Source organism: Bos grunniens, chromosome 28 (genome assembly GCF_055505025.1).
Source record: "Bos grunniens cultivar Pamir isolate PY7600 chromosome 28, Bosgru_T2T1.0, whole genome shotgun sequence".
In the NCBI taxonomy this organism is placed as follows: Eukaryota; Metazoa; Chordata; class Mammalia; order Artiodactyla; family Bovidae; genus Bos; species Bos grunniens.
The window spans coordinates 45101112-45125400 of record NC_141192.1 but is presented as its reverse complement, the minus strand read 5'-3'; the positions used below and the strand labels follow the sequence as shown (position 1 = coordinate 45125400).

Genomic DNA, 24289 nt, shown 5'->3' with positions numbered 1-24289 from the left:
AGAACTTGTGGTTTTGATGCTGGGTTGCTGGCTAGGCTTACTCGCCTGCTGAGGAACCTGGGTGCACACTTCAGACCTGCAGTGGGTCAGATCCCCGCGCGCTTGTCCACGCGGTACAGAGCCCGCCCTCCGCCGTGAGCAGCGCTGGGGGCCTGTGCCTTGGACATGAACTCACAGTGCCACGGTCCTCTCTGCCGTCACGTGGCGCAGGCAAAGCCCAGCACCTGGCCTTCAGCCCGGCCGTGTGTGTGTGTGTGTGTGTGTGTGTGTGTCTCCCTGCTGCCTGCAGCTCACTGCTCTCCTGCCGCCACACTTGGCCACCTTGCCTCAGCCAGCGCTCTGCCAGGGGCTCTGCTGCTTGATTCCTGCCACCCAGTAAACCAGAGCTTTGTTTGAAGAACGTGTCGTCTGATGTTCTGTGCCTTCCTGTCTCCTCCCCGTTGCTGTTCCCCGGTGTCCTTGTGGCTGTTCCTTTACCCGCCCCGCAAGGTCCCCTATCTTGGGGTCCTGCTCTCCACCCCTTGCTCCACCCCAGCTCCTTGCCCGCCCTGGGCAGCCACAGGGTCCCCACGCAGGAGTCACTCAACAGCTTTGGCTTCTCGATTCCTTGATGTCATCGCCAGTCCCCTCCCAAGCCTCTCTTCTGCCCCTACTTCCAGGCTTTTACCTCTTACATCCCCAGCTACTCACTGCCCGGTGTCCCATGCCCCTCCAGCCCCTTCTGTTCAGGAGGTGAGCTGCTCTGTCTTCAGCTGTGCCGCCCGCAGCCCTGCCTTCCCCTGTCCGCTCCTCAGCTGCCCTCACCCTGGAAGCCCGGCCTGACTCTCCACCGCCTGCCCTGCCTGCTGCCTTGTGGACAGAGCTCTTCTCCCATTGAGATCCTGTAGATGGGTGGCCTTTGCCTCTGGCAGGGAGCTCACTGGTACCTGGCCACCCTCCCCCTCTCCTGGCCCTCTTGCTTTTCCTCTGCATCGGTTGTTTTAAACCTTCCCTGTGATCTCCTTAAGCCCCAAGCTCCCCTACGCTATATGACTGGAGGAGAAAGGGGCCGCACTGAGGAGCCTCCCTGCTCTCCTGCCCTTTCTCCACCCGTGTCTGTCTACCTCCACGCCTCACCTCAGGCCTGTTCCTGCTGCCTGTGTCCCCGGCTGAGACTCAGCCCTGCCTTCTACTCAGATCTCATCTCTTGAGTCTCAGGGACGGGCGTCACTAGTCATCCGCTTTTCTTGTGGTCACTTCTTGTCTGCTGGCGTCCACACTACCCCCTCCTCTCACTGCCCCGGCTTTACTTTCCATCCTACCTAAGCTTCTGGTCAGAGCTGCTCGTGACGTTTATCTGCATCCTCTCACTTCCCCAGTTCTCCTGCAGCCTCTCGCGGCCCCCACCTCAGGTGACCTGGCTCCCCTTGGGGTCAGACCCTGGGCATTTCACAGCCGACCCTCAGGAGCTTCCCTTCACAATCGGCCCTCACAGGCCCTGCCTCCCCACATCTGCTCCATGGTCACAGGTGTACGTTGTGAATCTGCATCTGCAACAGGGATGCGTCCTCCAGATCTTCAGGCTTTCTTATCTCAGTTGTTGGTATCAGAGGCCAGAAACCATTCTCCGATGACCCCGTTGTCCCAGGAAGTGGAATACATGGAGTGAATCCTGCAGTCAAGGCCATCTTCCACATGTGCTTCCTTTCAAATCTTTGGGAACCTTAAAAGCAGAACCAGTGCTTGTGCGAGAAACTAGGAAGGCAGCGGGCATCTGGTCTACCCAGCATGACTGTCTCTGAAGGCTGCGGGCCGGCTGTTGGATGTGCGGTGCTGTCTCTGAAGGCTGCGGGCCAGCTGTTGGATGTGCGGTGCTGTCTCTGAAGGCTGGGGGTCGGCTGTTGGATGTGCGGTGCTGTCTCTGAAGGCTGGGGGTCGGCTGTTGGATGTGCGGTGCTGTCTCTGAAGGCTGGGGGTCGGCTGTTGGATGTGCGGTGCTGTCTCTGAAGGCTGGGGGTCAGCTGTTGGATGTGCGGTGCTGTTAGCGCCCCTTCTTGGCCCAGCGCCCAGTTCCCTGCCACTGGCTGTCATTGTCCCTGTGGCCACAGCCATACTGTAGCATGTGCTGCCAATCTCCCGTGCTCCAGGAAATTGGAGGCTGCTTGAAATGAGTGTAAAAACGAGTCAGTACATTCCAAATGAGGTTTCTCCCTGGAGTTACTCCCCTGGCTTTGTGTTAGCTGTTTCAGTGAAGGCCATTTTTTCCTGATGTGAATTCGTCTGTGTTCCTCAATGACTGACTTTTGCCCAAGACTGATTTCTAATTACTCGATACCTTTCCTGTTATTTCATTCTACATTTATCATGCAAAATTAAAAATACAGGGACTTCCCTGGCAGTTCAGTGGTTAAAACTCTGAACTTCCACTGCAGGGAACTAATGTATCCTGCCTGCCATGCAGTACCCCCCGCCACCGCCCCCCGCCAAAGTGCATTAGTAGCATATATCTATTTTAGATTTTCTGTTTTAGAATATGGTCTTTCCGCCACCCTACAGCGTAACTCATTCTGAGGAAACCCTCATCAGGTGAATGTAATGATCGTAAGTTGTATGCAGAAAATGTCTTTGTCATTTTGAGCAAAGCAACATCCACTGTAATAAAACAACATCAATCCCACTCAAATGGACAAAACTATTTGGTTCACAGTTATCATATACAACCTAACAATGTATCTTACACCCCTCCATTAATTCCTCTGTGACATGGCTAGCTTTCTGCTCCTGGTAGCTGTTAGGCACTGTGCACTTGACGTGTAAAACATACATGACATGCAATGTGTATGTCATCCAACTTCAAGCAAAGAAAGAGAAAAAATTTGTTTTTACAGATGGTAAAAACAAATAAATCAGTAAAATCAGCACATTTTCTGCTAAATCCATGGCTATGTGCCTGGTGTGTTAAGAGATTTGCTGCTGTGATAAGCGATCCAACCTTATGCTCGAAGGCGAGAACGTTTGTACGGGAAGGCACTCAGCTCTGAGAGAGGCTGTGAAATTCACATCCCGTCATCCACAGGAGGAACAGAGTAGAACCTCTTCCTAAGTTGGAATTTTGTCACCTACAGGGAATGAGTGGTTGCCTTGGTTGTGTTTGCATCACCCAAACACATGTATCTCCAGACTGGAAACAGGGCACATACCTCGCATCTCACCTGCTTCCCTCCCTCTAGGTAGGACTTCTGTGAAGCCCATCCTTCAGTAATCCTTTCAGTTTGGGATGTGCAGAGTAAACTTACAGAGTCATTGTCCTTTTGAGATCTTTATAGATTCATAGCCAGGTTTAAGAAAAATAGAAAATTTCCCCGTCCCCCCTGCAAAACTCTAAGGTAACCAGGATGTTGATGTTGGCCATAACTGCTGATACAGATCACTTCTATCAGCAGAAGTATCTCTCCTGTGCCCCCGAATACTCTTTCTTCCTGTCCCCACCCCTCCCTGTCCCCTGGCAACTACCAATCTTTTCATCTGTTTCAAGACTGTTCAGTAAATAGAATCATGCAGTGTAGAATCTTTGGGGATTGGCATTTTCACACAGTGTAATTCTCTGGAGATCCATCTAGCTTATTGCAGTATCAATGGTTCACTCCTTTTTATTGCCGAGTAGTGTTTCTTGATCTGCATGTATAATTTGTTTAACCAGTCACCTGTTGAAGAACATCTGGGTCTTTTCAGTTTTTGGCTGTTACAAATAAAGCTACTATAGACATTCATGTACAGGGTTTTGTGTGAACATAAGTCTTCATTTTTTCTGGGTAAATGCCTGGAAGTTCAGTTGCTGAGTCATCTGGTGGCGTGTTTAGTTTTTTTGAGAAACTGTCAAGCTGTTTTCTAGATTCACTGTTCCATTTTATATTTCTTCCAGCAATGTATGAGTGATCTAGTTTCTGTGCATCCTGGTCAGCTTTTTTGTTGTCATGACTTTTTATTTTAGCCTTTCCTGATAGATGTGTAGTGACACGTCATGATGGCTTTATTTTCATTTCCCTAATTATTGGTTAATGATCTTAAACATATCTTCACATTCTTATTTGTCATTGGTATATTCTTTTAAGTGAATATGCCTGTTCATGGTGTATGCCCATTTTCTAACTGGGTTTGATTTTTTAATTAATTAATTATTGAATTATAGTTCATTTACAATGTTGTGTTAGTTTCAGGCATCTAGCAAAGTGATTCATTTACATACTTTTTGCAGATTATTTTCCCTTCTGGGCTATTATATTGAATATAATTCCATATGCTGTGTGGTAAATCGTTGTTGCTTATCTATTTTTTGTATAGAAGTTTGTATCTGTTAATCCCATACTCTTAATTGATGCCTTCCCCCCACCTTTCCCCTTTGGTACTTATAAGTTTGTTTTTTATGTTTGTGAGTCTACTTCTGTTTTGTATATAGATTCATTTGTTTTTTTTTTAGGTTCCACATACAAGTGATATCACATAATATCTGTCTTTAACTTCACTGAGTATAATATTCTCTATGTTGCTGCAAAGGGCAATATTTCATTCTTTTTATGGTTGAGGAATATTCTACTGTACATATACACCACATCTTTCTTTTTTTTATGTCATCTTGGGTCACTGATGCACCACTTCTGTGGACCTTTATTTTATTTTTTAGCTATATCACGAGGCATGTAGGATCTTAGTTTCCAAACCAGGGATGGAACCCACACCCCTGGCATTGGGAGCACAAAGTCCTTACCACTGGATCACCAGGGAGGCCCCTACACCACATCTTAATCCAGTTGCCTGTTGATGCCGTGGGTTGCTTCCATGTCGTGGCTATTGTACTTAATGTTTCCATGAATATTGGGGTGTATCTTCAAATTAGAGCTTTTTTGTCTTTGTGGATATACACTCAGGAGTGGTATAGCCGGATCATATGGCAACTTATTTTTAGTTTTGTAAGGAACTCTTCTACGTAGTGGCTGCACCAATTTACATTCCCATCAGCAGTATAGGAGGGTTCCCTCAACCCTCTCCAGCATGTGTTCTCTGTAGACTTTTTGATGGTGGCCATTCTGACCAGCCTGAGGCAGTACTTCATTGTGGTTCTGATTTGTATTTTCCTGATGATCAGTGATGCTGAGCATCTTTGCATGTGCCTGTTGGCCATCTGTTAGTCTTCTTTGGAGAAATGTTTATTTAGGTCTTCTGCCCATTTTTCAATTGGATTATTCATTTTCTTTATATTGAGTTGGATGAGCTCTTTGTATAGTCTGAAAGTGAATCCCTTGTTGGTCTCATTATTTGCAAATATTTGCAGTCGATAGATTGTTTTTTCATTCTGTTAATGGTTTCTTTTACTGTACCAAATCTTTTTAGCTGATTAGGTCCTGTTTATGTTTGCTTTTATTTCTTATTTCTAGGAAAATATTGCAAACATTTATGTCTGAGTTGGTGTTGATTCTTTTTTGAATGTTTATAGGATTCTCTAGTAAAACCACCCTGGCCTGAGTATTCTTTTGTTTTAAAATTACAAATTCAGTTTCCTTAATAGTTATATCACTATTTAAATTATTTTACGTTGGTGAGTTGTAGTTCTTTTTGTTTTCGAAGACTTGGTCTATTTCATGTGTTACTGTCGTTGACAGATTAAAGTGTGCACTGTCACTTCCTCATTGCCCTGCTGGGTCTAGTGCTGTGCCCTGAAATCGGCCATTTGTGCCCTCTTTGTGGTTGCTGTTGTTGTCAGTCTTTGTTACATAAACGAGTTAAAATAGCCCTGTGTATTGGTCCCTCTGCGGTTTTCTTCTTCATAACCAGCCTAGACGTTAGTTCGAAGCCTGCCGGCACCAAACTCTGTTCTTAATGAAAGGGTAACAGGCAGGAAGGCCAGGGGTCTCCAAACGGAGGAAACGGGCTGCAAGGGTTAGACATTTTTTAAATTTCTCTTTTAAGCGGCAGGAGAAAACAAACTACAAGTGTCAGATTTTTTTCCTTCTCTATACAAAGTTTAAAGGAGGTTTCTTTTAAAATTCTGTGTTGCCATGATGACCCTGGTGTATTTACCCTCGACTCTGTCTTCAAGTTCCGCTTAAGAACTTTAGGGTTTCGCTTAAGACTCAGAACCAGTAAGGGCTCAACAAACCAGTATGTGTTACTCATACCTTGTTCTCCTAATCTATGTTAATGAAATGATATATTCACCTGGAAACCTGCCTTTCTTCAAGATTCATGTCAACCGTTTTGTGGCCCAGGATGACTCACCGGTGCCAGTGTTATCTCAAAACGCATGTTGTGGGCGAGGGGCCTGGCGCCACTCTGAGTTTGAGACATCGCCTCTTTCTCATTAACAGCTTGCTGATAGTATATAACGTACTGCTAAAGGCTAGCAGGGGGCACTCTTTCTGCCTCCTTCTGATGTCTATGTCAGAAGCTTTCTCTATCTCTTTTATACTTTAATAAAGCTTTATTTCACAGAAGCTTTCATGGAAGTGCTTATTTCACAGAAGTGCTGAGTGATCAAGGCTCGTCACTGGCCCCGGATTGATTCCTCTCCTCTGGAGGCCAAGACTCCCGGTGTCTTTCGTGGCTCAGCAACAACCTTTTACTTATACACTCAGTTACTTTAAATTTAGCCCCAATATGCATATTTTTAGCCATTCAGAGGCTGCCTGCTTTGAATACCCTGTGAAGCCACACACTCATCTACTCATCTTTGCTTAAACGAACTGTAACAGAGCTCCCGCAGGTGCTGCCAGCCCGGCTGCTGAGCAACATGACGTGGACACTGAGTTCGCTGGGGTGTGATGCTGGATGTCTGGGAGTCTCTAGGCCCTGTTCCCCCTTTGGAGACGGTAGGAAGGCCTCCTGTGGTGAGGGTTTCCCTCCCGTGCACCCTGTCAAAGCGCTACCAAGACACAGGTGGTGTGTGCTGTGACCATCTCAAGGACACTTCTTTTTCCTTGATCAACTTCTAGACCTTGACTCATCAGTTATGCTAGACTGATGAGTCAGTTTTATTGACCTTTTCAAGGAACCAGCTGTATTTTATGGATTTTCTTTGTCTTTCATTTCCCTGATGTCTGCTCTTTATTTCCTTCCTGTGTTTGCTTTACATTTATTTGGCTCTTCTCTTTCCAGGTTCTTCAGGATGGGTGCTTAGACAATTGAGACTTTTCCTCTTTTCTAATATATGCGTTCAGTGCTCTGACTTTTCCTTTCAGCACTGCTTTAGTTGTAATCCACAGCTCTTGATGAGCTGTAGTTTCATTTCCTTTTGGTTCAGTGCATTTTTCGATTTCCCAGGAGACCTCCTCTTTAAATCATGGTTTATGTAGACGTAGATTGGTTAGTATCCAAGTATTTGGAGATTTTCTTTGTTGTTCAGTCACTCAGTCATGTCCAGCTCTTTGTGACCCCAGGGATGCACGCTAGGCTTTCCTGTCAGTTACCATCTCCCGTAGCTTGCTCAAACTCATGTCCTTTGAGTCGGTGATGCCATCCAACCATCTCCTCCTCTGTCATCCCCTTCTCGTCCTGCCTTCAATCTTTCCCAGCATCAGGGTCTTTTCTAATGAGTGGGCTCTTCGACTCAGGTGGCCAAAGTATTGGAGCTTCAGCTTCAGCATCAATCCTCCCAATGAATGGAGATTTTCTTATTGTATATATATTACGAATTTCTATGTTTATTCCTTTGTGTTTGGAGGACACATTCTATATGATTTTAGTTCTTTAAAATTTGCTAAGATTTGTTTTATGGCCCAGGGTGTGGTCTATCTTGATACACGGGCCCTTGAAAAGAGTGTGTCCTGCTCCATCCTAGTGGTTTTCTGCGCTGAATTCTTCTCTATCTTTGCTGATTTTCTGTCTAGTTTTTCTGTCAATATTGAGAGACAGGTGTTGATGTCTCTACCATAATTTGGGGTTTGTCCATTTCTCTTTTTAGTTTTGTCAGTTTGTAGTTTGATGTGTTTTTAGCTCTGTTTTATGGTGCACACACTGAGCTTTCCTATGTCTTACTGGTGGATTTTCCCTTTTATTGTTACAGTGACCAGTTCTGTCTTTGGTCGTTTTCTTTGCCATGAAGACTGTTGTATCTGATAATGATTTACTTTGATTAATATTTGCATGGTAGATCTTTTTTCATCCTTTTACTTTCAACCTGCCTGAACATCATAATTTAAGTGAGTTTTTTTTAGGCAGCTTATAGTTGGGCTTTTTTTCATCTTTTCTGTCAATCTGTCTTTTAATCGGTATATTTATGTAGTTTAATCTAATTATTGGTCTATTAGAATTTATTTTTGCCATTTTATATTTTTGATTTCTGTTCAATTTTTCATTTTTCTCTTTTCTTTTTCCAGTCTTACTGGGTTTATGTGAACATTTTTTAGAATTCTTTTTGAATTACCTATAATGTTTTTGAGTGTATCTCTTTGCATAGCTTTTTTAGTGGTCGTGCTAGGTGTTACATTATAGGTACATATTGCAGTCTACTTGTGTCATTGTTTTACTAGTTCAAGCGAAGTGTAAACCTTACCTTCTCTTACAGGCAAACCTTGTTTTATTGTGCCTCACAGAGACTTTTTTTTTTTTTACAAATTGAAGGCTGTGGCAGTGCTCCATTGAGCAAGTCTATTGGCATCATTTTTCCAATAACATTTGCATACTTCTTGTTTCTGGGACATGATTTGGTAATTCTCAAAATATTTTAGAGTTTTACATTATTACTATGCTTGTTACAGTGACCAGTGATCTTTTACTATGGTGAAAGATTATGGCACTATCACTTGCTGAAAGTTCAGTTGATGGTTAAGGTTTCTTACCAATAAAATACTTGTAATTAAAGTGTATGCATTTTTTAGACATGATGCTGTTGCACACTGAATAGGCTGAAAGATAGTACAAACATAACTTGATATGTCCTGGGAAACCAAAATATTTGTGTCACTCATTTTATTGTGAGTTTTGCTTTGTTGCAATAAACTGGGACTGAGCCACAGTACGTCTGAGTTGGACTTGGCATTCCTTTACCCTCCCTCACTTACAATGGTCTTAAATATTTCCTCTTGTTATGTTCAGAGTTACATCAAACAGTGTTAACCATTTTTGCTTAAACAGCAAAGTATGTTTACCAATGTTTTTATTTACCATGTTCTTCCTTTGTAGAATTTCACTTTCACTTTCCTTTGTATAATGTTCCATGATTATAATTCCTTTTATCACTTCCTTTCAGGCTTTATTTTTCTTTTGGCATGGCTTTTGAAATCATAGTTCCCCCACCAGGGATTGAACCCTGGGCTCAGCCTTGAAAGCACTGAGTTCTAACCCCTGGACTGCCAGGGAATTCCTTTCCTTTCAGTTTGTAGGACTTCCCTTAGCCATTCTTTTAGGGTAGATCTGTTGGTGACAAATTCTGTTAGCTCTTTTTTTCCTCTAAGAATGTTTCAGTCCTTCACGCTAGAAGGATATTTTTAGGGTATAAGATTCTGGATGGAGCGTTCTTTACTTTCAGCCCTTGAAAAATAGTGTGCCCCTTCAGGCCTCAATGGTTTCTGATGAGAAATGTGCTGTCGCTGGTATTGTTTTTTCCCTGTAGGTAAGGTATCATTTTTCTCTGGCTGCATTCAAGATATTTTTGTTTATTTGTTTTAAGAAGTTTAAGTATGATGTGCCTTGACATGAACGTATTTAGATTCTTGCTGGGAAGAACCTGGATTCCCTGACAGCTCAGTTGGTAAAGAATTTGCCTGCAATGCGGGAGACCTGGGTTCGATCCCTGGGTTGGGAAGGTCCCCAGAAAAGGGAAAGGCTTGCCCACTCCAGCTTTCTGGCCTGGAGAATTCCATGGACTATACAGGTTGCAAAGAGTCAGACACAACTGAGCGTCTTTCACTTTCACTTTGGAATAATCTAGCTTTTTTAATTGCCGTCTTGCTAAATTTAGAAAGTTTTCAGCCATTATTTCTTTTGAGTACTTTTTCAACCCTATCCTGTTTTCTCTCCTTCTGAGACTCCAGTGACATGAAAGTTAGATTTCTTTTTTATTTTTTTGGTGGTCTAAAAGGTCCATGAGGCCTGTATCAATACATTTTCAGTCTATTTTCTCTTTGTTGTTCAGATTGGGTATTTTCTATCACTTTGATGCTCATTTCACTGTTTCCTCTGCCCCATTTTGTTTTGAGCCCATTCACAGAGCCCCGTACTTCAGTTATTGTATGTTTTAATTCGAAAACATCCATTTGGTTCTTATATATGTTTTCTTTTTCTTTGATGATACTTTCTTTTTTGTGAAGATTTCAGCTTTTCATGTGTTTTGAACATGTTCTTAATGCTTGTTGAAGCATTCATGATGGCTGCTTTAAAATCTTTGTCAGAGTTTTCACATGTTTCTATCATCTTGGCATTGGAATCTGTTGATATTTTTCCTTTGTTTGAGGTCTTCCTGGTTCTTGCTATGATGAGGGATTTTTATTCGAAACATGGACATGTTTGTATTATGTTATGAGACGTTAGATCTTGACTTAAATCTTGTTTAGCTCATTTCTGCTCTTGGGTGCTGCCTTGTTACTGCCAGGTAGAGGTGGAAGTCCAGGTTGCCGTCTGAGCATCTGAGGACATCCGGGTGGAGGGGCTGCTTCTTGTGCTGCTGAGTTGGGATGAGAGCTCTTGTGACCTGTGCCCTCTGCCCCCTACCACCGCCGTGTCTCCCCTGGCATGCAGTGGGGGCAAGGACAGCTCAGAACTGGCTCGCAGGAATGAGGGCCCCAGCCCTGTCCCTGGTCTCTGTGACAGCACCCAGCTGGTGTTGGGGGCACCTCATTACAGCCTCAAAAGCGTGGCGGTCCGGGTTCCCATCCGTCCTTTGCTGGCGTGGGTAGGGTGAGACCTGGGGTGAGTTTTTCCTGTAGTGTTTGTCTGGAGTAGAGCAGTTTTGTGTAAGTTTTCTGTCTTGCTAGGCTGGCCTTTCCTGGTCCTGTGAGAAGAGAGACCAGGCTTTTGCTGTGACTTCTTAAAATCTGCCTCCATTGGCTGTTAGCTTGTTCAGCTCCCTGTCTGGGAGATAGGAGGGAAAAGGAAAAAACCCACGGAAAAACCAGTGTCACTCCTCAGGCCCCTAGGTCTCTGGCCAGTTTCTCACCTTAGCTAACTTTTCCAAGTCTCCTTGTGTTTCTTTTATGTGTGGTGCCTAGGATCCTAGGTGGTACTGAGCAGGAGGAATGAGGGAAAGTGCTTCTTTCTGTTCCCTCTTTTTGGAAGCAGAAGTCCATCTTGGTGCTTAGGGTAATCATTGCCTGTTGAATTCTGCATTAGACAGTGCGTTGTTTCTGTGCTCCTGTCCCAACACTGAAGATGGTGACCTTTGGTTAACCCCAAAGGAACCTAGTTTCTTGTAGGGAGTTTTTCCTTTCTTATTGATTGTTGTTACAGTTTAACCCTGGCGTTCTCTACCGCATTCTCTCTCTCACTCTCTCTTTTTATTCCAAAATACATATTAGACCTATGTTGGACCCTTTCTTTCAATTCTGCATTTTTCTTAAACTCTCATATTTTCTCTCTCTTCAGTTCTCTATTTTGCCTCATGGTAATTTTCTCCAGTCTCTATTCCAGTTCACTAATTTTCTCCTTAGTTTTGTTAATTCTGCTCTTTAATTTATCCATTGACTGTTTCTAATGACTGCAGCTTTTATTTTTAGACACATTCTAGAAATCGATCTATTCTTTCATATCGTTTTATTCTTTGCTTATGGATTCAATCCTTTTTTATGGTATTAATCATGTTGAGTATACTTCATCAGATTCTTATTCTTTTTTTTGGATCATGAGGCGTGTTGGATCTTAGCCCCCGAGTCAGATCAAACCTGCATTCCCTGCATTGGAAGGCAAAGTCTTCCAATGCACCACCAGGGAAGTCCCTTATCAGGTTCTTTTTAAAATCAAATTCTTAAGAGTATAATATCTTTGGACTGCAGACTCACTCATCACAGACTGTTTCCTGGAGTGTTTTGTTGTGTTAAATTGTGAGCTCGTCTTCAGAGCAGCTGTAAGGCCGGGACTCCTGAGTATTGGTTGGAGGATGTGTCCTTCCAGTGTGCTGAGTCCCTTCAGTTGTGTCCAAACGCTCGGTGACCCTATGGACTGTAGCCCTCCAGGCTCCTCTGTCCATGGGATTCTCCAGATAAAAGTACTGGACTGGGTTGCCATGCCGTGCTCCAGGGTATTTTCCCAACCCAGGGATTGAACCTGAGTCTCTTACGTCTCCTTCATTGGCAGGCAGGTTCTTTACCACCAGCACCACCTGGGAGCCAGTGTGATTCCAGAGTGATCTGCTTTGCTTCTTCCAGGCATCCTGGTGACATCACTGTCTAGGGCCATTTTTACTGTTTTAAATTCCTTGACTTGGAGTTTCACCATGCACATGTTTTTTGGTTTGAATTTCAAACTCCTGTGGAGTCAGCCCATAATAAATCTTCAAAAGGGAATGGGTTTTTTTTTGTTTTGTTTTGTTTTTTGCTGAGGGGCCAGACAGAGTCAGAGAAGGCTCCTTGTCCCCCTGAGCTGGTGAGAGGATTTCCCAGCCTGTCCTTCACTTCAGGCCAAGCCTTGAAGAAAGTTCAGGTTGACCTCTGTACTCCGTCCTTCACATGGGTACACTCTTGAACCCTGTCCCGCATGTCTTAAGACCCAAAGTGACAGCCCTCCAGGGCCCCTACTGCTTTTTCCAGTCCTTTTTCATAAAAGGTCAGCTGTATAGTGTTTTTAAATGTGGTATGTTTTATCCAGCATTTCTAGATGTTTGACTCCAAAAGCGTTTTCAAACAAAAAGGTTTTCTAAGTAAGAAAACTTACCTCTTTGAGCTACAGGATTCAGAGTGTGAAGAGTTTTTTGGTGGAATTAAATATTTTCATATATGGAAATTGCATATCTTACTTGTCTTTTGTCCAGCAAGGTGAAATCAGTTGACATTGTTACCCTTTAACCTGTTGAGACTGTGGTGTAATCTGGAAGACAATTACTGTGTGTGTGTGTGTGTGTGTGTGTGCGCGCGTTCTTACTCAATTGTGTCTGCCTCTTTGTGACCCCATGGACTGTAGCCCACCAGGCTCCTCTGTCCAAATGAAGTCCGTTTAAGCAAAACTTCCAAAGCAGAAGATTAATAAGGGAACAAGCTTTAAGTCAAAGTCTGTGCTTAGACATATGAGTTTTGTTTCAGGATTAGATGAATTAGTGAAACTCCTTGCTGTGTACATATGAAGCATAAGGAACACTCCCATTTGTGTGTACAGTTTTCTCTCTCAAGACTTACTTTTGCCTCCATGGTGGCAGCATTTTTACCTGGTTCTCATCTTCCTGTGTTTACAACTTATGCAACAATGTATTGGGCTTTATTTCTCAGAGAGGATATTGAACAAAATTGAGAAATTTTAGTATTGTCATTTTAACTTAGAAATTTTAATTTCTTGGGCTGTAAAAGCTGTTCAGTGCAAATGATCAGACCTGGCATGTTTTATTTTGTGCGTGTGATAAAATGCACACATAACATGAGATTTGCCATTTTAAAGTCCCTGGCATTAAGTACATTCACATTCGTTGTACAGCTATCACCACCATTCATCCTCAGAACTTTTTCATCTTTCCACACGGATGCTCGTAACCATTAAACGCTGACTGCACATTCCCTCTCCCCCAGCACCCCTACAACCACCATTCAACTTTCTGTCTCTGAGTTTGAGCACTCTGGGCACCTCATGTGAATAAAATCTTCTGGTATGTCTTCTTTTGTGTCTGGCTTATTTCACTTAGCACAGTGTGAAAATTCATCCATACTGGAGGATGTATCAGAATTTCCTCCCTTTTCAAGGCTGAATAATATTCCAAAGTATATATGTACCATATTTTGTTTATTATTTATCTGTCAATGGATAGTTGGGTTGCTTCTGTCTTTTGGCTACTGAGAATAGTGCTGTTATGAATGTGAGTGTGGCATGCTTTTAAAACGGTCAGTGAGATGCATATAACTGTATTTGTAAATGCTAACAATCCTAATAGCACTGTCTTATAAGTTTAAGTGCCCATAAATATGAGAGGTGGAATAGGCTTAATCTCTGAGTGATAATGAGTGTAGTTCTTAGGAACAGGGCTGGGCCAAGCCTAAGCAAAGTAATGGACTGCTTGGGCTTAGCTGAGGGAGAGAAGGAGCCAGGGCTGGGAATGTGTGGTCAGGTCCTAAACAGGAGTGTGGAGGTGATAGCCTCAGAGGTGCAGCCAAGGGAACCAGGAGCATAGAGCAGGGCCTTCAGAGCCACAGGTGAGCCTTGCAGCCTGGAGGTTGGCAGAGGTGGGTAGAGCAGGGCCTTCAGAACCACAGGTGAGCCTTGCAGCCTGGGGGTCAGCAGAGGTGGGTAGAGCAGGGCCTTCAGAGCCACAGGTGAGCCTTGCAGCCTGGGGGTCAGCAGAGTTGGGTAGAGCAGGGCCTTCAGAGCCACAGGTGAGCCTTGCAGCCTGGAGGTCAGCAGAGTTGGGTAGAGCAGGGCCTTCAGAGCCACAGGTGAGCCTTGCAGCCTGGGGGTTGGCAGAGGTGGGTGGCAGTCAAAATGTGAGGGTGGGAGCTGTGCTCCCAAGGCAGAACTAGACTCCTTTGCTATCAGAAAAAGCAGCATGAATCACCAGGGCAGTGTCAGGCTACTGGTGCCCCTCATTCTGACTTACAGGTTCCATGCTAGAAAGCCTCTTTTTACAGTTTATGCAAAATAAGATCCCAAATTAAATATATTCCTCTGTGTATAGAAGTGAAGAGCTCTCCCTGTATCGAATGAGACAAATTTCACATGGGAACACTGACCAAATTGGGCAGTACTGACCAGAAGCCGGCTTTCCCATGCGCCACAGGTGCAGGAACAGAGGCCAGGCCACAGAAGCAAGTGTGGGGAGAAGCTGCACTTGTTTTTTAAAAGAAGAAAGGAGTGAACTTCTCAAAGCCCATGAGTCTACCAAGTTTTTTCTTCTGTATAGAAAGCATTTGAAAGTTCTAAATGATTTTTACTTGTCACTGGATATGCATATTTATTTGAATAGCAAAAAGAGAGATTTTAGTCACTTTTGTCATTATAGTAATTACATTCCAAACTTTCAGAAAAGAAATTATCCCCAGAGAAGTTAGAAAAGGCACTGGGTTAGCATGTAAGCCAGATATTGAAAATGTGGAAAGGTAAGTCAATGTATTTATTGCCATTTTCTCAAAATATTCAGTGACCTCTTTTTTCTGTGATATTAACAATTACAATGTCATTAAATTTTATGACTGTAGTCTAAGTTCATAGCACCTGTTTTAATGTTATTGTTCACAGTCTCTTTTTGTGTTTCAGATTTTTTGTTTAAATTCTTGGTTATTGGAAATGCAGGAACTGGCAAGTCTTGCTTGCTTCATCAGTTTATTGAAAAAAAATGTAAGTGACATCCACGGTCAATGCTCCTTTTATGTCGTCTTCTGAGAGCATGCTCCTACACAAATTTGTTTACGGCAAAACTTCTGAATATGTTTTCAGGAAGAAAGTTGTAGTTTACAAATATTTTTAAATGACAGTAAAAGTTTATGTTATTAAATGTTTAGTAATCTGATTTTTTATTTAGCACTTCAGTTTCATAGTGGGTCATTGTTCATGATGTAGTAAATTGTCCTGTACATTTTCCAGATACTAAAATACCTTATAATGCTGTGGAATTCCATTTCCTGACAAGGAGTGGCCCAATAACCCTAGTTGTACATTTTGGATAAAGTAGTGTTTGGGCCCCAGTGGCCTTGTCATTAAGGCAGCTGTTGTCATTAATCCTGTTTTACAGGTAAAGAAACAGGTAGTGATTGTACATGTGAGACTCAAACCCAGGCCTTTTGCCCACAGAAATATCTTTCCCCATTGACTTGCCCCATGTTGTAAGGGAAGTTACATTTTGTATTCCAAACTATTGTAAAACATGGTGGGTTTGAAAGGCCCTTAAAACGTACCATTCTTTTATAATTATCTGAAGAGTTGTGGAGAATGACCTGTCTATATTACTATAGTCAGGTGAAGGCACAAAAACAGAATTAATTTCATTTAATGAAGTTCATCCTAAGTAAGGGTGTGTGAGATATGTTAGATGGTGGGTAAAATGCACACAGAGGGTGTCCTGAGAAAGAGCTCAAAGAGTAAGATTCTAGAATGTTTTCTGCTGCTTCCATTTCCATCGACCAGGAGCTCATTGGAGTCTCTGTGTGGTGACAGAGACCCAGTGTGGCTTAGTCACGGAGCCAGTGCCCACTGCGTTAACAAGCGTTCATCTGCTGGGTGGGCCCAGGGTTCTGAACCAGTCACTCAGACGTTGTATTGTTCCGTCTCAGCAGAGGGGACGCTGGCCAGGACGCTGGCCTGAGCAGGCGCTCTCTCCACACATCCTCCCTTTGCTTCTCATGACCACAGCGACGGTATTTCTCTCCGCCGTGTGTTAACCTGGCTGTTAGTTGGCACCTTTGGAGGCGTTTCCTCCCAGGCTGGCCCACTAGCTGGGTGCTGGTGAAAGTCCAGGATGAGACAGCCTGCTGGACTCAAACCCTTTCCTACCCAGGTCCCCAGGAAGCAGGGAACACAGCTGTCAGATGATTTCTGGTGCAATTAAATTTCATCCTATGGTGATAAACTATAAACCAGTCAGTGGACTGTGTAGCCAGGATGTTTGTTTTATCCCTTTTTTATCATCACAGATATTTTCTTTTATAGACAGCTTATTCCAATTGGGTTTGGCAAACTACATATTTTGCCTGCATCCCTGCCCATTTAGACAGTATTGATTTTGCCAACAAATTCATTCCAAATGATTGCCACACACAGTGCTGAAGTTCATGAAAACTCAACAGCTGTAATAATTGCATCGAGGTCTTGGTTTGGGGAGGGGGTGGTATTTGCATTTTTTTACTCTATCTTTTCCTCTTTTTCCCTTAATCTTTGGTATCCATCAAGTTTCCTTCTTGGGCTACAGTGCTTTTCCTTCCCTTTACTTTTTTTTGTTCAGAATATTTGTCCAAATAGCTGAAACCATCATTGGCCGAGTTGCAGTCTGTCACTGGGCAATAAGCCTCTCAAGATGGTGCCCAGTATTTTGTGCAGTTACCATTCTTGAGAACCTTAACAGTGGTCGGGTAGATATGGTTTCATGTGGCAGGGTCACCAAGCGTTGGCTTTAAAATATATGGCTTGTTTAGGGGTTTTGAGAAAAAACTTGATTGGCTCTTTGAGAACAGAAACTGTATGTATTCTGTTTAAAGCAGTGAGTGCTTTTTATCATTTTATGTTTGGAGAAATGAATGGCATAAGTAAATTACATTTTCTATTGACTTAACTCTTGATTTGAATGTTGCTTGTTTAAATTTATAAGTTGTTACCTTAATGTCCTAAAATTAAATTTCTTTTTCTTTTGCAGTCAAAGATGACTCAAATCATACAATAGGAGTGGAATTTGGTTCAAAGATAATAAATGTTGGTGGTAAATATGTAAAGTTACAGATATGGGACACAGCAGGCCAAGAACGATTCAGGTAGCTTTTTCTCTAACTTAATAATAATATTTGAAAACTTGGTTTGAAATAATCAATTATGGTCTCTTAATGTATATAATCCCCTCCTCCCCACCACAGGTTTTAGAAACTTCACCTGTGAAAGCTTTAAGACAAGCTAAAACTCCATTTTTCTCCATTCAGCATTGATTTATGGAAGAATACATTAGAATAGTGGTCCCCAACCTTTCTGGCACCAGGGACTGCTTTCACAGAAGATAGTTTTTCTACAGACGAGGAGGGGGTATGGTTTAGGTGGTAATGTGAGCGATGGGAAGTGATGGGGAGTGGCAGATGAAACTTCACTGGCTGGCTCACCAGTTATATCCTGCTATATGCCCTGGGGGTTAGGGAATCACTTCCAAATGAACATTTTCTAATTTGGAGGATAATTTATTCTTTGAGACCTAGTGGCACATTAGGAGGTTATAGCATTGCACATTAAGAATTTTTTAAAATCTCTTTGGGGGTTGGTTTTGCTTTACATTAAACAGTCAGAATACCAGACCACCTGACCTGCCTCTTGAGAAACCTGTATGCAGGTCAGGAAGAAACAGTTAGAACTGGACATGGAACAACAGACTGGTTCCAAATAGGAAAAGGAGTACACCAAGGCTGTCTATTGTCACCCTGCTTATTTAACTTATATGCAGAGGACATCATGAGAAACGCTGGGCTGGAAGAAGCACAAGCTGGAATCAAGATTGCCAGGAGAAATATCAATAACCTCAGATATGCAGATGACACCACCTTTATGGCAGAAAGTGAAGAGGAACTAAGAAGACTCTTGATGAAAGTGAAAGAGGAGAGTGAAAAAGTTGGCTTAAAGCTCAACATTCAGAAAACAAAGATCATAGCATCTGGTCCCATCACTTCATGGGAAATAGATGGGGAAACAGTGTCAGACTTTATTTTTGGGGGGCTTCAAAATCACTGCAGATGGTGATTCCAGTTATGGTCTCTTAATGTATATAATCCCCTCCTCCCCACCCGCTTACTCCTTTGAAGGAAAGTTATGACCAACCTAGATAGCATATTCAAAAGCAGAGACATTACTTTGTCAACAAAAGTCCGTCTAGTCAAGGCTATGGTTTTCCCTGTGGTCATGTATGGATGTGAGAATTGGACTGTGAGCGCCAAAGAATTGATGCTTTTGAACTGTGGTGTTGGAGAAGACTCTTGAGAGTCCCTGGGACTGCAAGGAGATCCAACCAGTCCATTCTGAAGGAGATCAGTCCTGGGCATTCATTGGAAGGACTGATGCTAAAGCTGAAACTCCAATACTTTGGCCACATTATGCGAAGAGTTGACTCATTGGAAAAGACTCTGATGCTGGGAGGGATTGGAGGCAGGAGAAGGGGACAACAGAGGATGAGATGGCTGGATGGCATCACTGACTCGATGGACATGAGTTTGGGTAAACGACAGGGAGGCCTGGCATGCTGTGATTCACAGGGTCGCAAAGAGTCAGACATGACTGAGCAACTGAACTGAACTGAAAACAGTCCACAAAATATTCTCTCCTTAGCACTTTCGTTACACTCAAGTCATAATCAAAATTTGGAATAATAACTGCCAGATGACTGCAGATAAGTTCCGTGTTTGATATTCCATAACTACTGAAGTGGGCTCAGTGGTAAACGATCCCCCTGCAGGAGGTGTGGGTTCAGTCCCTGGGTAGGGAAGATCCCCTGGAGAAGGAAATGGCAACCCACTCCAGTATTCTTGCCTGGAAAAATCCCATAGACAAAGGAGCCTGGCAGGCTACAATTCATGGGTTCACAAAAGAATCAGACACAACTTAAACACTAAACAACAACTAATAACTGCTAAAGCAGGAAAGTAGATTAATATTCTGGTTGTGTTTTTTGAGTTAGTACACAAAGTCAAACAAAAGATATTCACAATTTCAAAATTCAGTTAAATAAAATTCAATCCTAGTGCAAGAATTTCACTTAAAAAGTCAGGTATAGTATTTTAAATGCTTAATAATTGTTTGCTTCAAAAAGTATCATAACTAGACTTCAAGCAAGAATACAAAGCTACAGTAATCAAAGCAGCATGGCATTGCACCGAAACAGACATGTGGATCAACAGAACAGAACAGAGAGCCTAGGAGTAAATCCACACAGTTAACCTTCCACAAAGATGGCAAGAATATACAGCAGAGAAAAGACAGTCTCGTCAATAAGTGGTGCTGGGAAAAGGGGACAGCCTCACGTAAAAGAATGAAATTAAAACATTCTCTAACACTGTGCACAAAAACAAACTCAAAAGGGATTAAAGACCTAAATGTGAGACCAGATACTATAAAACTTCTACAGGAAAATAGAGGTAGAATACTCTCTGACATAAGTCACAGCAGTATTTTTTTGGATCCATGTCCTAAAATAATGGAAATAAAAGCAAAAATTTTTTAAATGGGACCTAATTAAACTTAAAAGCTTTTCCACAGCAAAGTGAACCATAAACAAAGCAAAAAGACAACCTACAGACTGGGAGAAAATACTTGCAGATGATACGACTGACAAGGGATTACTAAATTCCAAAATACACAAACTCATACAGTTCAATATTTTAAAAACCCGATCAAAAAAATGGGGAGAAAACCTAAATAGGCATTTCTCCAAAGAAGACATACAGAGGACCAATAGGCACATGAATAAATGTTCAACATTGCTAACTATTAGAGAAATGGAAATCAAAACTACAGTGAGATATCACCTCACACTTGTCAGAATGGCCATCACAAAAAATCTACAAACAGCAAATGCTGAGGAAGGTGTGGAAAGGAAGGAACCCTCCTATGCTGCTGGCCGGAATGTAAGTTGGTGCAGACACTAAGGAGAACAGTGTGGAGATTCCTGAAAAAACTAAAAGTAGGGGCCCATTAGAGGGCAGGGGTAAGTGAAGCAAGGACTAGAAGGATGGGAGTTAATTGAAAGCTGCTGACCCTTATCTCTTCCCCCACATCCTCTTAGTTACTGACAGCCAGGTGTGTGTGTCTCAGGCAGAGGAAATGATTCTTCTCCACAGAAAAACAGCCACAAGGAAAAGGCTTAAAGGTACTAACATTTTGATTTCCCCAGTGAAATAGCCCAATCTCTGTCCAGCCATCTCACAGTGGAGCCCCCCAATCCCACACATAAAGAGCATCTTTTACACGTTGGTATTCCTTGCTCAATATAAATGATCCATGGATCACCAGATATGTGAAGAAAGCTTCTAAAATAAAAGAAAGAGCCCAAAATAAGTAAGAACTTTCAGGGAATAGACAAAAACTAAAAACTACTATGTCCTCACAAGTAAGAGTAAAGGTTGCATCAAGGAAATAAAATTTAAATTTAAAAAGAGAAATTAAAATCATGTATTGAATAGAGTAATACTCTTCCAGAAAGTTAAACAATAAACTCAAGGTGAGAAAGAGAAGAGACAACATAGAGGATCATCCAGAGTTAGTCCAGGAAGGCCAAGACCTGACCAGTAACGCCTTCCTGAAGGCAGAGGAGGAGACGAAAGAATAAAAGCAACAGTTGAAGATTTTCCACAGAAGGAAATGAGTCTATAAAATTCCATCTTATACCAAACACAGATGAGGCCAGGGTCTGCCATGTGAAATCTCAGAACGCCAGAGGTGGGCTGGAGATACCAGAGATTCTGAGAGGGAAAAGCAGGCACATCTCAAGGATCACTATGACCATTGCACTGGGCTTTTCAGCAGCAGCAGTTGAAAGCTGGAAGATAATTACAACCTTGACTTCAAAACTCAACATGAAAATGTTTTTCCAACCTAAAATTGTACACTCAGCCAGACTCTCCATTAAGTATGAGAGTGAAATCAGAGTGTCTCCAGTGATACAACACGGAGTGGGCTGTGGAGCAGAGGGAGGAAGCAGGGGCCAAGGTAGAGGGGAAGGGCAGGCGGCACTGGGTCATCTGTCTGTGAAGCTGTGTGGCGCAGACGGGCTGTGTCATGGAAGAGGAGGAGGAAGAGGCACTGGTGAAGCAGCTTCTGAGAAGTCTGGGTACAAAAGAATCCCCTTTGGAACAGTAGCAGGAGCATCCTGCTGCCTGCACCATGCTTGTTCAAGACGGGAAGTGCCAAGCATATTTTATTCTGCCCCTGGGAAAATCTAATTAACAGGGAAAGAGTCATGATTCAGGCGAGTGCTTACTGAAGGAAGACTCCTGGAGGTTGTGAGAATGGACGTGATGTACCTGGGTGGGCACTCAGTTCAGACTGGTGTGCCCCCAGGAGGGAGGGAGCATGAGCTGCACCGCTGGGCCTGGGGCAGGGCGTGCAAAGGTCCCCTCAGTTCTGCGGGGGCCTCCCCCACTCCATGAGGGGCACACTCATCCCCAGCCTCATGGCCCCACCTCCTTATCAATACTGTGATACGGTTTTGGACAGAACAGCCCTTTGTGTCTGCTTTCAAATGTCGGTGTATCATTTCTCTTTAGAGCGGTTTCTGTCATTGTATTGCAGTTGTCAAGGCAAAAAATGGGTGTTTTGCATGGGAGGCTGCTGCTCATGAGCAAGGGCTCTGCTCCCGTGAAAGTAAAAGCCTGTAACTCTTCCAGGTCTGTGACAAGAAGCTACTACAGAGGCGCAGCGGGGGCACTGCTCGTCTACGACAGTACCAGGTAATAACACCCCTGCTCAGCCTGTGCTCCCTGGGGTCTGCACCTCCCCATAGGCCGCTGGTGTGTCAGCAGACAGCAGAGGTGGGACTCAGCAAGACCTTCCGCCCTTTCCCTGAGGGTCTTGCAGGTTTTCAGAGCACCCCTTTACCATGTGAAACATGTTCCCAAGTTTCAGACGGATAAAGTATCTCCAGTGTCATTGTGTTTCCTTAAGGTTCACAGCTTGAAGCTTTGCATGTGGTAAATTGTTAGTAATTGTCCTCCATCAAGCACGGGCTCTATGCTGCGATGGTCTGAGTTCAAATCCTGGTTCCTGTCCCAAAGCAGTGTGAGCCCTCTGGACTGTAGTTTCCTTGTCTGTTCCACTGAGTCATGATGACCACATAATACTCGTGAGGCTGTTGGGTGGTTAAATTAGTTCCTATAAAGCTCTTGGCCCATCTTAAGGATCTGAGTGCACTGTCCCGCATGTAGCTGTCACCTTGGTTTCACAATTAAATTTAATTAAAAATTCAGTTCCTTGGTCGGTCCTTAGAACATACGAGGATTTTGCCCTTAGATAAGAGCTGAACACAGTCCTGGAGGCAGACAGACCTGGTCAAGTCCTGGCTCTGCGTGTGTGACTTTGGGCAACTTAACTAGTCTCTCTGGGCCTCAGGTTTCTCGTGTAAATGGGAGATGATAAGAGTGTGTCACAAAGAATCAGTGTGATAAATTCCTGTGAAACAAAGGACCATCATGTTGCACGGATTCGTCAAGTGACAGCAGTTAGCCTTAGGTCTTGCTCGCATGTTGTGTGAACCAAGACCCCAGTAAATACTGCACCCTGCTTGGGGAAACAACAGGTGGCAAGCTGACTCGCTGTGGCATCGCCCTGGAAACAAGGCGGAACACACCCTTAGCATGTGGTATGCTCTTGGGGCACCCAGGTCCTCTGAGCGCTTTGAAGGTTGTGGGCACTGCCCTGCGTGTGTAGAGGCGGTCTGAGTGGTGTGAGTGACTGGAAAGAGTTGCTAGCTTTATAAAATACATGTACTGTTCTCACAATCTTATATTACGCAGCCGAGAAACCTACAATGCGCTTACTAATTGGTTAACAGATGCCCGAATGCTCGCGAGCCAGAACATCGTCATCATCCTCTGCGGGAACAAGAAGGACTTGGACACCGATCGGGAAGTCACTTTCCTGGAGGCCTCCCGATTTGCTCAGGAAAATGGCAAGTGGCCTTTGACCTGTCACAGCTACTGGAGGTTTAAGATGAAGCTGTATTTAGGGAGTGTGAAACCTCCTGTTGTTTTTATTAGACATTTAGATATTTAGCATATTTTCACCCTGTTGCATTGTGCCTGCAGAGGTTGCTATGATGATAAAAGCTAATCTCTCTGCATTGTGATGGTGTTTCAGTTTAGGATCTTTAATATCACAGCTCTTGGTTTGAAGTGAAAATTATAACAATTTTTAAAGGCCCTAATCAGATAATGTTATCATTTTTAAAATGAAATTTGAAGCTAAGTTGGTGAAATATTAGCTCTAAATAGAAAGTGAAGCAGTAGATGAGATACTGGACTTACTGGCTTTATTTTGCTTACATTAAATTTAAGTCATTTGGCTAAAGATGCCTTTGAAACTTGCTGAATTTTTATTTAGAATACATAAGGATGACATATAAAATGAATGATTCCTTATAGACAGCAGAATGACGAGAATTCAGACATTTTAAAATAACTTTAATTTTTAGAACCAGTCAGGAAATAAAATACCGCTAATAGCAACTTTCAATGGGACAAACAGGTTTTCTGCTAAGAAAATAAGCATGCAATAAAAACATAAGCCCTTATGAGTTTGTAAAGAAGCTGTTTAGAAATATGTAAGCTTAGAATTTTAATGTTCAAAAGGAATTTCTCTATCATTTACATGCACTCATTTTTACTAATAAGGAAACAAGTGTTTGGGGAGGTTGTGGTTTGCTCACAAAAGCAAGGAGAGAGGCCTTCCCCTGGGTGAGTGACTGCCCGGTGGAAAGCGGAGGGCTCGTTCGTATAAGATCTCTCACTGTCAGGGACCACACACC

At 43.1% G+C, this 24289-nt stretch overlaps 1 protein-coding gene across 5 annotated transcripts in view; it reads left to right on the top strand.

Annotated features, from left to right (window-relative positions):
• RAB4A (RAB4A, member RAS oncogene family) overlaps window positions 1–24289 on the top strand; it is a 71061-nt gene that overhangs the window by 8699 nt on the left and 38073 nt on the right. For all 5 annotated transcript variants that reach the window (XM_086381680.1, XM_086381679.1, XM_086381683.1 and 2 more), the window contains exons 2-5: window positions 15352–15432; window positions 17441–17555; window positions 22155–22217; window positions 23280–23434. In XM_086381680.1, coding sequence (XP_086237806.1) covers window positions 15352–15432; window positions 17441–17555; window positions 22155–22217; window positions 23280–23434 — 414 coding nt within the window. The remainder of the gene's footprint in view (window positions 1–15351; window positions 15433–17440; window positions 17556–22154; window positions 22218–23279; window positions 23435–24289) is intronic.